This window comes from Podarcis erhardii (genome assembly GCF_964252035.2).
Source record: "Podarcis erhardii genome assembly, chromosome: 7".
Classification (NCBI taxonomy): domain Eukaryota; kingdom Metazoa; phylum Chordata; class Lepidosauria; order Squamata; family Lacertidae; genus Podarcis; species Podarcis erhardii.
Genome location: NC_138511.1, coordinates 18,151,039 through 18,164,145, shown reverse-complemented (window position 1 = coordinate 18,164,145; position 13,107 = coordinate 18,151,039). Strand labels below are relative to the sequence as shown.

The following is a 13,107-nucleotide window of genomic DNA, read 5'->3' as shown; positions in this document are numbered from 1 at the left end:
AGACGCCTGTAGGGAACCTGCAAGTTAGGACCTGAACACAACAGCAACCATCTTAGTCTAAGATTAAGATTATTAGCAGCTCTTAACAAACAGATCTGCTTTGAATGTTGCATATAATCTATGTCTGCAAGATCACATCAAATTAAGCCTTATAATCACATCTTGAATAAATTTCTCTCCATTTTTTTAAGGATGGTAATTAAATAAATGTACAAGAACCCCTGTTTTGCCAAAAATACAGAAGCCCTTGTGCTGTGCAGCACCCCTGGATTTCCCATCCTCACAGCAGAGCCGAAATGAAATCACCCCAAGTAAAATTCCCAAATCTAAAAGTGTTAAGACACACTAAATTAAGGTCATATGCCTGGGATAAGAAAACCAATTTTAGCTGACGCTGAAAGCTTGTAAGAGTATTTTGTTGGTTTATTGCATTTATATCCCACCTTTTCCTCCAAGGTGCTCAAGGAGGTGCATGTGGTTCCTGCTCTTCATTTAATCCCCACAACAACCCTGTGAATTAGGTTAGACTGAGAGGCAGTGACTGGTCCATGGTCACCCAATGCGCATCATGGCTGAGTGGGCACCAGGTATATAGACTGAGGGAAAACTCTCTGCAGCTGGAGTACCACCTAATAATAGCAGATGGTGTTGGGGTTGTACTGCTCACCTGTCCCTCCCTCCAACTGCATAAAAGGACAGTGAGAGAGGGGCATTTGCACCATGTTCACTGCCCCTCCCAGTCTACATCCTGGTATGCAGCACTGACTCAGCCACATCCCTCACCATACTGTGGGCTACTGGTGTTGCTGCAGAAAAAACCTTGGTAGTTGGAGGCTTCAAGGATGCAATGAAGGACCTCACTAGATGTCCTCTTAAGGGAGGAGGTGGTTCCACCAGCATGACAATCGCTAGACCCATCAGACAATGACCATGACAAAACAACAGCAAATGAATGGATGACAGTAAAGGGGAAGAAGAAGAAATCAACAATGCAAACCAGTACAGTGGTACCTCAGGTTACATACACTTCAGGTTACATACGCTTCAGGTTACAGACTCCGCTAACCCAGAAATAGTGCTTCAGGTTAAGAACTTTGCTTCAGGATGAGAACAGAAATCGTGCTCTGGCGGAGCGGCAGCAGCGGAGCGGGAGGCCCCATTAGCTAAAGTGGTGCTTCAGGTTAAGAACAGTTTCAGGTTAAGAACGGACCTCCAGAACGAATTAAGTACTTAACCCGAGGTACCACTGCACAACCAAATATCGCTTGCAGAACAGATCCACCAAAAATACCACGCAAGGCTACAAAGCCGCTACAGCTAAATCCTCACCCCAAAGAGTGATAGCCCTGCAACAACCACAGCCAAACGAAGCAACCAGAAACCACCCCAGATCGATGGGCTGGTGAACACCCCCTTCTCTGCCCTCCCTATTGTTGTTGTTGTTGTTATTATTATTATTATCATTTCCCCTTCCCCCTGGTTGGGGCAGTATTGGTGGTGGTGGTGGTACAGTCATACCTGGATTATAGATCTATGAAATACCAAGATACCTTTTGCCCTCCCTCTGAAGTCTGGTGATAGCCCTGAGTCTTAGCCACCCTTGTGCTATGATTTCCCAAACATAAGTGGTGATCTGATTTCCAAACTAGAATGTTTATTATTTCATCAGTGTGATATGGCAGATTATAATGATGAGAGGACTGCTGCAGGTATTGGAAAACGACAAACTCTTGGAAGAGGTAGGAATATATATTATAAAAATTGATATTTGATTTTTTTTTAACTACAGATCATTAGTGGCATCTAGTGGCTTTCTGAGGTATTTCATAGAAATACCTGGGATTCGGTCTAGTTTAAAATTTTTTTGCGACCAATTCACTTTTGAGACAAGGATGAAGTTGCTATCTGGATCAAACATGCCAATCTTTGTTGTTTCACTGATTGGAACGCTACATGACCTTGTAAGAATGCTAATGAAATACATATTTCACAAGCAAATATATTAGTTATATATACTGTATTACTCAGATAGTAGTGAAAGCTGAAATTGCTTGGTGGGGGGCAGGTTGAAGGAATAGCTTGAACAAATTTAGCAAATTCTGCATGTGATCATGCTTCAGATATGGATTTTAAAACTTGTAACTGGGAGACTTTCAGAGACCCATTTGCACAATGTCTTGCAAAGTCTTTCAAAAAGAGTATAAGGCCATTAAGCAAAGACTCGAGTAGATACATCTATTGCTATTACAGTTTTTTAAAGAATGGAAATGGTAGGATTGAGAATTCATGGATAATGATGCAGTTTAAATGGATTCTGTGTGTTTTGTAGGGTGGTTTTAATTTCTTCCTTTGTATTGAAAACTTTTGTTAACCTTTATGCAAAATGGGAAGGGGCTAAAAACACACCCCATGACCGCCACCTGCAATCACCACAAATCTACCCAGACATCCAATTTTAATTCTGGAGCAGTGTTGTTTTTAACTATCCCTCAATAAATTATATTCTGCCTACTTCTCCATAAAAGTCTTGAGTTATTTTACTAAGAGTTTATCTATTTTGGTTTTGATTGGCTGAGTGAATGCAACTTGCCAATGATGGGTTTGCCTCCCTGGCTTCCTTTGGGAGGAAGGGAGGGATATACATGGAATGGATAAATGAACATCCATTTTATTTATTTTCAAATGTAAAAGTACCATTATTTATTTTCCCTTATAAAAAGTTACCCCCTCACAGAATATCAGGCCGACAGACACAGCAATATAAAAGCATTTAAATCCCACCCCCGCTAAAAACAGAACAAGGACAAACCGCTTAGAGGTTTTATTACAATTAAGCACTTCGTTAAGTAAATTAAATTAAGCTGGCTGGCTACTCAAGAACATTGTTAGCAGCTGGGTAGGCCCGTCGTCATAAAATTTCGCTAAATAAAATATGTGACCCACAGCCCAGCCCCAATCCTATCCCAGCGCTTTGGGGCAGAAAAGTCCCCCTCAGCGCACCGAGTCCGGTGCCCAACAGCCATGTGGCCCTTCCTCACAACCGCCCTGCCCGCCCCTTTCTCCCGCCATGACAGGTCCCGCCCGACGATGACCCGCCCCCTGCCCCTGCTCTTGTTTTTTTACCTCAGAGCCTCCGCCGCCATTACCGCCCCGAGCGCGCGAGGAGGCGGGGCGGGGCGGGAAATTCGAGCGCCATCTTCGCTCTTCGCTGCCTTCAGAAAGGGGCTGCCATGGAGGCGGCGGAGGCCGTTGGGCGCCTCTCAGACACCCAGGTATGGGGTGCGGGGCGCTGCGGGGTTCGGCCCCCTCCGCGCTACCTCCCTCTCCCTAGCAATGGAAGCGCACCGCGTGTTCCAGAGCGTGTGCAGAGCGCCGTTGCCTTGCCAGGGCGAGGGAGGCAGCGGGGCCCTGCGCTCGTTGCAGCGCGTAGATTCTCCAGCCTCAGGGAAGAGAGAGGGTGCCCCGGTGCATGTGTAGAGTGCTGTTCCATTGTTTAAAGTGCGTGTGAGCGAGAACGCTAGAGTCCTGTTATTTTTCATTTTTCATTTGCGATGTTTAAAGCTGTTCTGGTTATGTTATGTGGATTCCCTCCCACTACCGTTCGTAATTTTAAGAAAACAAATTCATAGGATAAATTGTTCCCCTGGTAAGATAGTATTTGGGAGATCTGGGGGTTTTCTCGGGGAGTGGGTGGGGCGCAAGGGGGTGCAAAAGGACAAGATCCTTTACAATCAATTATTTTATGATGCCCTTTCAGTCATGATTCCAGTGAAATAGTCTTTATTATCTCAAAGCAAGTGTGTTGTTCAGACGGGCACAGTTTATGCGACCCTCCCACCAAATATAGTTCCATTTAAACTATCCTTTGCTGCCTGCTTTTTGTGACTGCAAAAAATGAGGTTTTTCAAACAGGTGCCAGGCCACAGTGTGTAATGTCTCTGTGTTGCACAGGCCTCGTGTAATGCCTAGGTGGGTCAGTGTGTAAGTATATGAAGTGCAAGTTTTCTGTTTTGTTTTTCACCAGAGGTTGAAGGCTGCATGCCATTATACAGTCGCTGGCCTTTGTGAAGAAGTTTCACAAGACAAAGAAATTCAGTTCAGTAAACAAACCATAGCAGCTATTTCTGAGATCGCCTTCAGGCAGTGTGGTACGGCATATATTTTACAGATATCTCTCCCCCCCCCCCAGTTTCATTAGTTTATTTATTATTAATGTTGCAATACATATATGAAAACTTTACATATTGATATATATACTATTATATTTGTAAATTCACATTTTCATTTATCCGTTTCTTATTTCTTGCCCTGTGTCTTCCCTCCACCCATGCATGACTTCCTTGTTATTATTTTGTAACTTTATTATTGAGATTGCAGTTTTGATATTTTACAGATATCTATATTTGTCTGTAGGAGCAATCAGTATTTGTGTGCTGTTTTTTTTAAAAAAATAGAACTGAAATTAGATATGTATAGAACTGACTTAATGATTTCTTTTTTTAATTTTCTGGCACTAGAGGGAGTACACAATATGAGTTCTGAGAAATCTCTTGAACAACAGTGCAAATGTCAACACTGCTGTACAAAGCCAAATTAGCTGTTGCTTTAAAAATCATTTTCTTTGTTTCTCAGGCTGCGTGTGTTCTGTTGCTTAAGTGAGCTAGGGTATCCTAGGCACGATGAATCACTAAATAAAAAAAAAGTTTTCTAGTCCTCTTGAGGGCGAAGGAAAGTTTGAAAAAGTATTTACAATGATGGGTGATAGCTCAGAAATCAGAACAGGGGAGAACGAGTCAGAACTTCTACCACCAGACTGAGATTCTAGCAGTCTCTGAACAGCTTTAGGAGCCAAGACAAAGTCAGTTGTTATCTAAGACCAGATGACATCCTGTTAGTTCATAAGGCCAATATTTTTTTTGCCCAAAGCTCCTGATCTTGGCACAGGTTTCTCAGTCCATTATGATAGTCACTTTCCCCTCTTCAGCTATCTTGCACCTTGTGACACCCTGCCCTTAACTTTTTGGAGTGTCTTCCCATCCTCATCTTGTGCTCACGAAAGTACTTTGTTTTTAGGGTTGTTGTTATGTTTTAATCCCAGCCAAGCAGACACCTTTCCCTTCTGTCACAGAAGTTGATCTTCAAACATGCTGGCACCTTTGTTCCATACTTAGCAGCACAATACAGTAGATTATCAAATCTCCAACAGGGAGACATTTTGCTTAAGCTGCAGCCCAACCCTTAATCCCACTTACTGGGGAGTAGGTCCCATTGAACTCAGCAAGATGTGCTTATGATGATACTGGGGACCTGGTGATGATATACCGTACGTTGTGAAACTTTTCCTTGGGCTGAAAGTTGCCTCATATGTTAGTAATAGATAACTGGCCACGAAATTTGCTAAAATAATAAAACTTAACATTTGCCTTCCAACACTAAAAAGGGAAAAAAATGTTTGAGATTTCCCCTCCCCTTTGTTTTTCAGAAATCTTTGCAAAAGACCTTGAAATGTTTGCTAGGTAAGTATTGCGGAAATATGTGCTGCTTAAAACTAGACATTGTCCTTATTAATCTGGTGAGAAATCTAGAAAAGATAAGAGGGACAGCTATGTGTTGTGCTGCTTAAGAGGGACAGCTATGTGTTGTGCTGCTTATCCATGCGAGTTTTTCAGAGTCCACACAAAGTCGTCAGCATCAAAATACCAACCTGTATTCTACCCCATCCCATTTAATTTGCATTTATCATAGAATTGTAGAGTTGGAAGGGACCACAAGGGTCATCTAGTCCAACCTCCTGCAATGCAGGAATCTTTTTGTCCAACGTGTGGCTGGAGCCCACAACCTGAGATTTAGTTTATGCTATACTAACTGAGCTATCCCAGAGTTTAGAAATCAAGCAAACTTGTTGCCAATGACCTGTTTTCAATATCTGAATGTCCCGTTTGCAAATTAAGCACCCATCTGGAAGTACCCATAAACCTTTCCTCCTTTCCTGTACCTACTTTCCCCAGAAACCAGCTAATATTCACTTTACTATGCAGCATTGCTTCAGCAGTTGTGCTCTGTTTGGGCTCTGTTTTATTTATTTTGTAGTCTGAATGCAGGTTATTGATTCTAGCCTGTAAGGTTTCTTTCTCTTCCCTACTCACTTACATTCTTATGAAGCATGGTTGAGTACTTAGCTTAAAAACTGTCTGTATGTTTCCTCAATGTGAATAATTCTCACATACCCTCAATTCTTTGGCAGGCTTTTAATTTCCCTCCTCCCCATTTTAGTCTTGGAATCGCTCTGGAAGCCAGTACAAAGCACAAAAATGTATCTTCACAACACAGACAAATAGTAAATTGCCTAGAGGATAATGAAGCCTTTGTGTTGAGTCTTGCCTCCTAAGAGCAGCCTTGTGGGTGGATTGTGTTCTGCCTAAAGTAATTGCATGCAGGTGTTATGCCTAACACAGCACACAACAGTTGGATGGTCTTCTTTTGTTGGCTGCAAATTGAGCCCCTTCATGAGCCGGTGAGTAGGTGGTTTGTTTTAAGCTTTTCAGAAGAGTCTGTTGTGTGAGGTGTCTTCCCATGTGATAGAACCCACCCCTCCAGTCTGTCAAATTAGAGCTGTTGGTAATCTAAAGTGATTGCCATTATGTTCTTTTATAGAAAGGTTTGACTTCCGGAAGCTGAAAACTTGTTTGCTACTCGTAAGTAAGTGGCTGGTGGAACTGCTTACTTCTTTGAAGAGGCTGCTTGCTCTATTAGTGTTCTGGGCTTGTATCCTTGCAGTTAGGAAGCATGGCCAGAACAGAGGGTCACAGAAACAGATACAGTGGTACCTCTGGATACGAACGGGATCTGTTCCGGAGCCCCGCTCGCATCTAGAAGCAAACGTAAGTAGCAATGGCACGTCTGCGCACGCAAGCGACGAAACCCGGAAGTAATACTTCCGTTACTTCCGGGTTGCCACAGAGTGCAACTCGAACGTGCTCAACCCAAAGCGCATTCAACCCAAGGTATGACTAGTGGGAAAGGTTCAAAATCATCACATTCAGACATCTTTAAAATATTATCTGGGTCCTCTTTCCTTTTTAATGTGCTTATTCCTGAGCTAACAGACTTCCTTTTACTGCTCCCTAAGATTACATGGATGGATATGGGGCTTTTTTTTTTCCAGCTGGAACTTGCCGGAATTCATTTCCAGTACTTTTTAGATAGGCACCATTTCCATTCTAAGATAGCGAGGGAGGATTTTATGGTGAGTTCCTTCATCTCTTTTTCTAGAACAATAGCACTGAATGGATGACATTAAATAATATCCTAAGCATGAATTTGACATGCAACTATCCAAACCTCTTGCTTTTGTTTGACCAAAGCAGGCAGAAAACAGGAGCAGAGCAAATTTTACTATATCTTAGTGTATTAATGAATACTTCAATAGCTGTATTAAATTAATGCTGTTAATTTTGCACTGAGCCTTTGGAATAGAGTGAGCTAAGGGACCTACTTAGTCATGGTACACTGCCTTGGAGCCAGCAGATAGTATCAGGTCACTAATCCCTTTGGCAGAGAGTGCTGTGGACTTCATTGAAGTCATCATTTTATGGCTGGGTTTGGGAGGTGTTGCTGCACTATCTTAACTTTCTAGCCTTGTTCAGACTTGTCAGCAGCACTTTCAAAGCCCTTGTACATCTCCACCCACACTTTAGCCTTTGACGTACCTGCTGTTGCTCTCCTAGGCCTTGCCCTTCTTCACACCTGTCCTGCTGCTAGAATATTATTTGTTAGTTCTCTTTGGAGACCATCTAACCCAGTGTATTTTTCTGGGCCTTTTTACTCATCCAAATTTTGCAGCTTCCAGCTCTTGTGGCCACCTGCTTGTGTGTCCGTCGTGCTGGATCACTGGAACTTCAATGAATTTTTTGGTAGTTGTTGCAGATAATGATGTGTTTGCATAATGACCCAGTGTGTGATTGTGTAAATCAAGTAGGACTTGAATGGCTTGTAAAGCACTTGGTCTTCAGCAGCATGTGGGGTACTTTCAGCTAGTTTTATTGGATTTTATATACACAGTTTGCTGTAGCAACCCCTCCTCTGCCCACCCCCAAACAGTTTTGTCTTGAGAGTCCCAAGAAGCTTTGAAAAGCACAGATAAGATGCTGTCGCAGTGAAGCCTTCCTGTTTTTATCATAGAATCAAAATGGAATAAAAGGCGCTTCAATCCAACTTGTCCATTAAAGTAGAATCACAGGGGTCCCCCCCCATGCCCTTTCCAGTTTAAATTGCCAGCGCGTAGATTCAAATATTTATGTTCCAGCCATATGTCTGCCTATAACCCAGTCCCTCCTGTGGAACAAGAGAGGGAGATGGCAGGGTTTTATTACACAGCTGCGGCAGCACACAGAATCCTCTTAAGCACATCCCCTGCATGTAGAAAACTCAGTCTAGATGTGCTACCTTCTCCCTGATGTACTTGTTTTCTACATGCAGTGATGATCTGTAGCACTGATGTTGCTTTGTAGAATGTGGTTTACCCTCTACCTGTAGTGTGAAGTTGGATAACAGGCTAGGAAGGATACTACCCTGTGACTTGCTAAAAGGGAAGATGGGGATGATATAAAATCAGGATTCCTGCCAGGCCAAATGAGGAACGCAGTGAAGTTACTAGTATGGCCCAGTATGACCTGGCTACTTTTTTACCCAGTGACTATGGAAAAAGCTGGTGAAAGAAGCAGCATTATAGCAGCAACTAGTTAAGCAGGAAGACAAAGCAGTGTCAGGGACAGATCAATGCAGCCTGAGCCATACAGGTAGATTCGGCAGCTTCCTAGGCAAGCTCGGTCCAAAGAGCATTTGTAATTTCCTGAAGTGGCACATAAATATTGGTTCTTGTGGTGATCTGAAAATGGCTGGTTCCCTGTTGGAACCAATAGTGTGACTGAATGCTCTGTGATAACAGGATGACTGCCAGCTTAGGGTGGCAAAAATATCTGAGCCAGCTCCAGAGAGATGACAGTATCGAGAATCAAGAGCTACACTTGTGGTTCAGAGTTTATCTGTAGGGTCAGCAAAAGTCAGTGAGTAGAACAGGAGAGTGATTGTTTGAGGAGGGACATCAAAATAAGATTGCTAATTCAAGCCAAGGATGTAGCATAGTCGCTAAAGGTGTGCTTTAAAAAAAAATGACCCTAAGTTTGCTGCTTCATTTACCAGTGAGACGTAACAAGTAATGTTAACATTGCCTTGGCTGTCCTTTCCATAGTTTCACAGTCAAATAAGCCCTTTCACAGATAACATTTTTAAGCTCCAGCAAATTGCTTGTGTTTTAGTGATTTTATGTTTGTTTGTTTTTGTTCCCACTTTACACAGGCATGCAAAACGAAGTACAATCAACCTTGAGGATGTAAAACTTTTAGCTAGAAGGAGCAAGTCCTTGGTGAGATGAACCTCTTGTTTTCTTGGCACGTTGTTCAGAAGTCTTGCAGTTTGTTCCTAAGGATGCCTTCAAACAAATTAACATTTGCTGCTGATGGAGAAACTGCTTTCCTCAGTTATTGTTCCATCCCAAATGTCACCCTTGAATGTCTGTCTTCTGCTTTTTTCCTTTCCCCCCACTTTGTCATGCTTCTCTGAAGTGTAGTGACACATGCTGGACCAAGGAGCAGCAGTAGTTGTAAGTGGTTCAAAACAGCCATGAAATGCAAGGGTGAAGTATGTGGCATTTCTACACAAAGCTCAAGTATATAATGACCATCTATCACAGTAGTGATTGTTGATACCTCAATCTTACTAGTTTTTACTGCATTAATTTTGCAGCTGCAGATGGAGAGAGAACCTTGGTCTTGATTGAAGCCCTGATATGTGTAACAAAACTTTGTGATACCTTGTAGTTCTGCAAAAGTTTCCCTTTTGCAGCTCTTCTGTTTGAAGAGTGGTGACTTCCTGGTTAGCAACAGAATGTCCTGGGTGACTGGAATTTTCCTGGACCCTTGGACTGATACTAAATGTTAGCAGAGATGAATGGCTGCTATCAAAAATAGCCCTGCTTCTCCTGGTAGCTCAGGGGTGGGGAAACTAAGAATGATTTAACCCCCACTCATCAGTGGAGGGTTATATCCTACTGCTTTGGTCATACGCACCATTTCGCTGTGGAGTATTGGTGGGTGTAGCCGACACAAAATTTAACCCCGCCTGTCGGCTGGTGTCATCCACCCACTGGAATAATGTAAGCTGATTGACTTGTGGCTGTGGTTTTGAAAAATTGCCTGATGGGTCAAATTGGAACCCATGGCAGGCCAAGATTGGTTCATGGGCCAGAGGTTCATGTTGCAAGTTTCCCCCCACTTGTAAGGGCAATCTCAAAGCTTTCATATTGCTGCACATTGCCAAAAGGAGATACAAAGCTGTTGTTATTAGGGGTAACTGTCTCTGTGTGTATGTTTCATAGCATCTAGTTCTGGCCAGGGTTTGTTTATGCATGAGAAGGGCTGTGTTTTGGATCTAGGTGTTCTCTGAGATATTTATCTGTTCCTTTGTAAAAAGAGAGGGAGAAAGAGACAGAGAAAGTAGAATTTCAGTTTCAAATGCTGTGTGTTTTTGCTAGCCTTAAGGTAATCTAGACAAGCCTTTCCACCCTTCTGCGCAATATGCAGCTACAAAGAAAAGGCTGAGGGGGTGCAAAGGGTGCAGCTGATTTGTGTGTCCTTGAACTAACAGCTGCAGTACGGCTTAATTGGGCATATAACGTCTTATCAGGAAGAGCAAGACAGTTGTGCCCCTCTACACTCTTAGATCACAGCTGTGCTAGTTAATAGCCCCTTGTTTATACTTGGTTGCTATTAGTGTTGTTCTAATTGGTGTGTGTTAGAGAGGGGAGAACAGTCCTGTATAAGCAAAAGTTCCAGAAAAAGATTCCCTACTCTTGATCTAACTTAATATTGTCTACTCTGACTTGTGGCAACAGCACTCCAGAGTCTTGGACAGAAGTCTCCTATTTGCTACCTGACTGCTCAGCTGGAGTTATTGGGGACTGAACATGCAGCCTTCTGCATGAAAAGCATGTGCTCTTTCACCAACTTGTGGTGAGGAATGCTTGCCCCAAAGGTGAGTAATAAAATCTATTTCTTTCTAGCTAAAATACATCACTGAGAAGAGTGAAGAAATTGCTTTAAATAGCCTGGAAGAAAAAGAGAAAAGGAAAAAGAAATCGGGCTCTCGGAAAGGGAGAAGAGCCTCTGATGAACAGGAGGAACATGTGGTGGCTGAAAGTGATGATTCCAACATGGCATAATTTTCTCTTATCAAGACTACATCATTTTCAACAGGGAGTAATGAAATCCTGGGACTGCCTTAGGAGCTTCAGTTGCTGCTTGCCCTTGGGTAGAACTCTTGTGGTTTTCATTAGTAAGTAAGCAAGCACAATGCAGTTGGTATGTCAGTTCCATTTCTTACAGCAGACATGAAAAATAGATGCTTTGAACATTTGGGAAAGAGAGATTTTAAGCAAATGGAAAACATTGATAGTCCTTTCTGTTTCACTTTACTTAAACACATAATGCATTGTATAAAGGCCATAGGTCATAACGTATTAAATGTGGAGAACTGCCTTTTTCATCAGTATCAGTCCCTGTCTTCAGAGTGGCCAAGCATTTGCAGAAGAATTGCTCCCTTTCCTTTCCTTGGCAGCACCCCTGCAAGAGATTTTTTTTTTTTTTTTTTTTACTTCCAAATTTTGGGACACATTAAGAGTCGTATTGCATCACACCAAAGGTCCACCCTGTCCAACATCCTGCTTCTGATGGTGGTCTACCAGATGTCTCCAGGAAACCCTCATGCATGAGGGCAGTAGCCCTCTCCAGCTGCCACCCCCATCCCCCCGCAATTGGTATTGATTGACATGTTGCCTTTGAATCTGGAGGTCTGCATATGGCTGCCAGAGGTTAGACCTCCTACGGGAGTGAAAACCTTTATGCTGGAACACCCATCAAACTTCTCCAAAGCAAGGGTGGCTCTTTGCAGAGCATACATGAACAGAATAAGGTTTGAGATCCTTCTGGCTATACACTTTCATTGTTTAACAAATATATAGATACCAATTTGTGACAGGATTGATAATAAAAACCAGCAAAAGTCCATAGCTGGCTATTATAAACAACCCATTCCCATTTCTCTAACCATATCCCCACATTCTCGATGGCAGGCATGCACACGCTCTTAAGTGTCAGTTCATAAGTGAAATCTTTTTCCTGTTTTCAGCTCCAACCAACTTTGTCTCTCACAGACTCCCTTCATTATCAAAGAAATATTCTCATTTATGGGGCCTATGCTAGATGAAAGTCCTAATACCAATGTGCCTTGAACCCTTCATGTGAAGTTTCCAGGGGAGCGTTCTCTTGACAAACTTGCATACTGCCTGCAATATTGTTCCAAAGTTCACAATTTCAGTTCAGGCCTGTGGCATGGCCGTTGATAGGCATGCCGTCTTCTTGTTTGTGTCAATGCCTCTTTTGAAACTTAAGCTAGGGGCCCTCACCACTTCTTGTGATAGTGACATTCATAAATTAATTATCAGTTGTGTGAAGAAGCATTTTCTTTAGACTGCCCTGAACCTACTGCCAGTCAATCTTTGTGTCGCCCATTGAAGTTTAGTATTATAAGAGAAGGAAGAAGGACCATATATAATTTTATACACATCTCTCACGTTTCCACTTGACAGCCTTGCCTCCTAGCTTCTACCAACAAATATCTTTGTGAATCCCATCTGCTCCTTCGGGAATAAAGGTAGGATATAAATCCAATAAAGAAATAGTGAAATAAAATAAAGGGAGCTAGAAGTTGAGATTCCCTACACCTTTGTCCAGAATCCATTTCCTAATTCTGCCCTGAACTGCTTTGCTAGTAACATAGTAAAGGAGTTGGTTCTCTCCCCTTACTGATTTTGGATTGATTTAGCATTTGTGTCTCACTTTTCCACAATGAGGTTGAGCTCAAAGTGGCACACAATTATCGCAAAGTCTTTAAAAATGAGCAAATATTACAACCACTATAATATCAGAAGCACAACATAAATACGGCAAAAAACAACAACCCCAAACTAATTCCTCAAACAGTACAATTCAG

The 13,107-nt window shown here is 42.4% G+C and overlaps 1 protein-coding gene across 1 annotated transcript; it reads left to right on the top strand.

Moving 5' to 3' along the window:
- The first annotated feature begins 3,072 nt into the window (after window positions 1-3,072).
- Window positions 3,073-12,833, top strand: CENPS (centromere protein S). The gene is given in 7 exon segments (XM_081871389.1): window positions 3,073-3,118; window positions 3,121-3,272; window positions 4,025-4,148; window positions 5,483-5,516; window positions 9,358-9,424; window positions 11,120-12,027; window positions 12,717-12,833. Coding segments are annotated over 6 exon segments (567 nt in total). The 5' UTR covers window positions 3,073-3,087; the 3' UTR covers window positions 11,279-12,027; window positions 12,717-12,833.
- The last annotated feature ends 274 nt before the right edge of the window (window positions 12,834-13,107 follow it).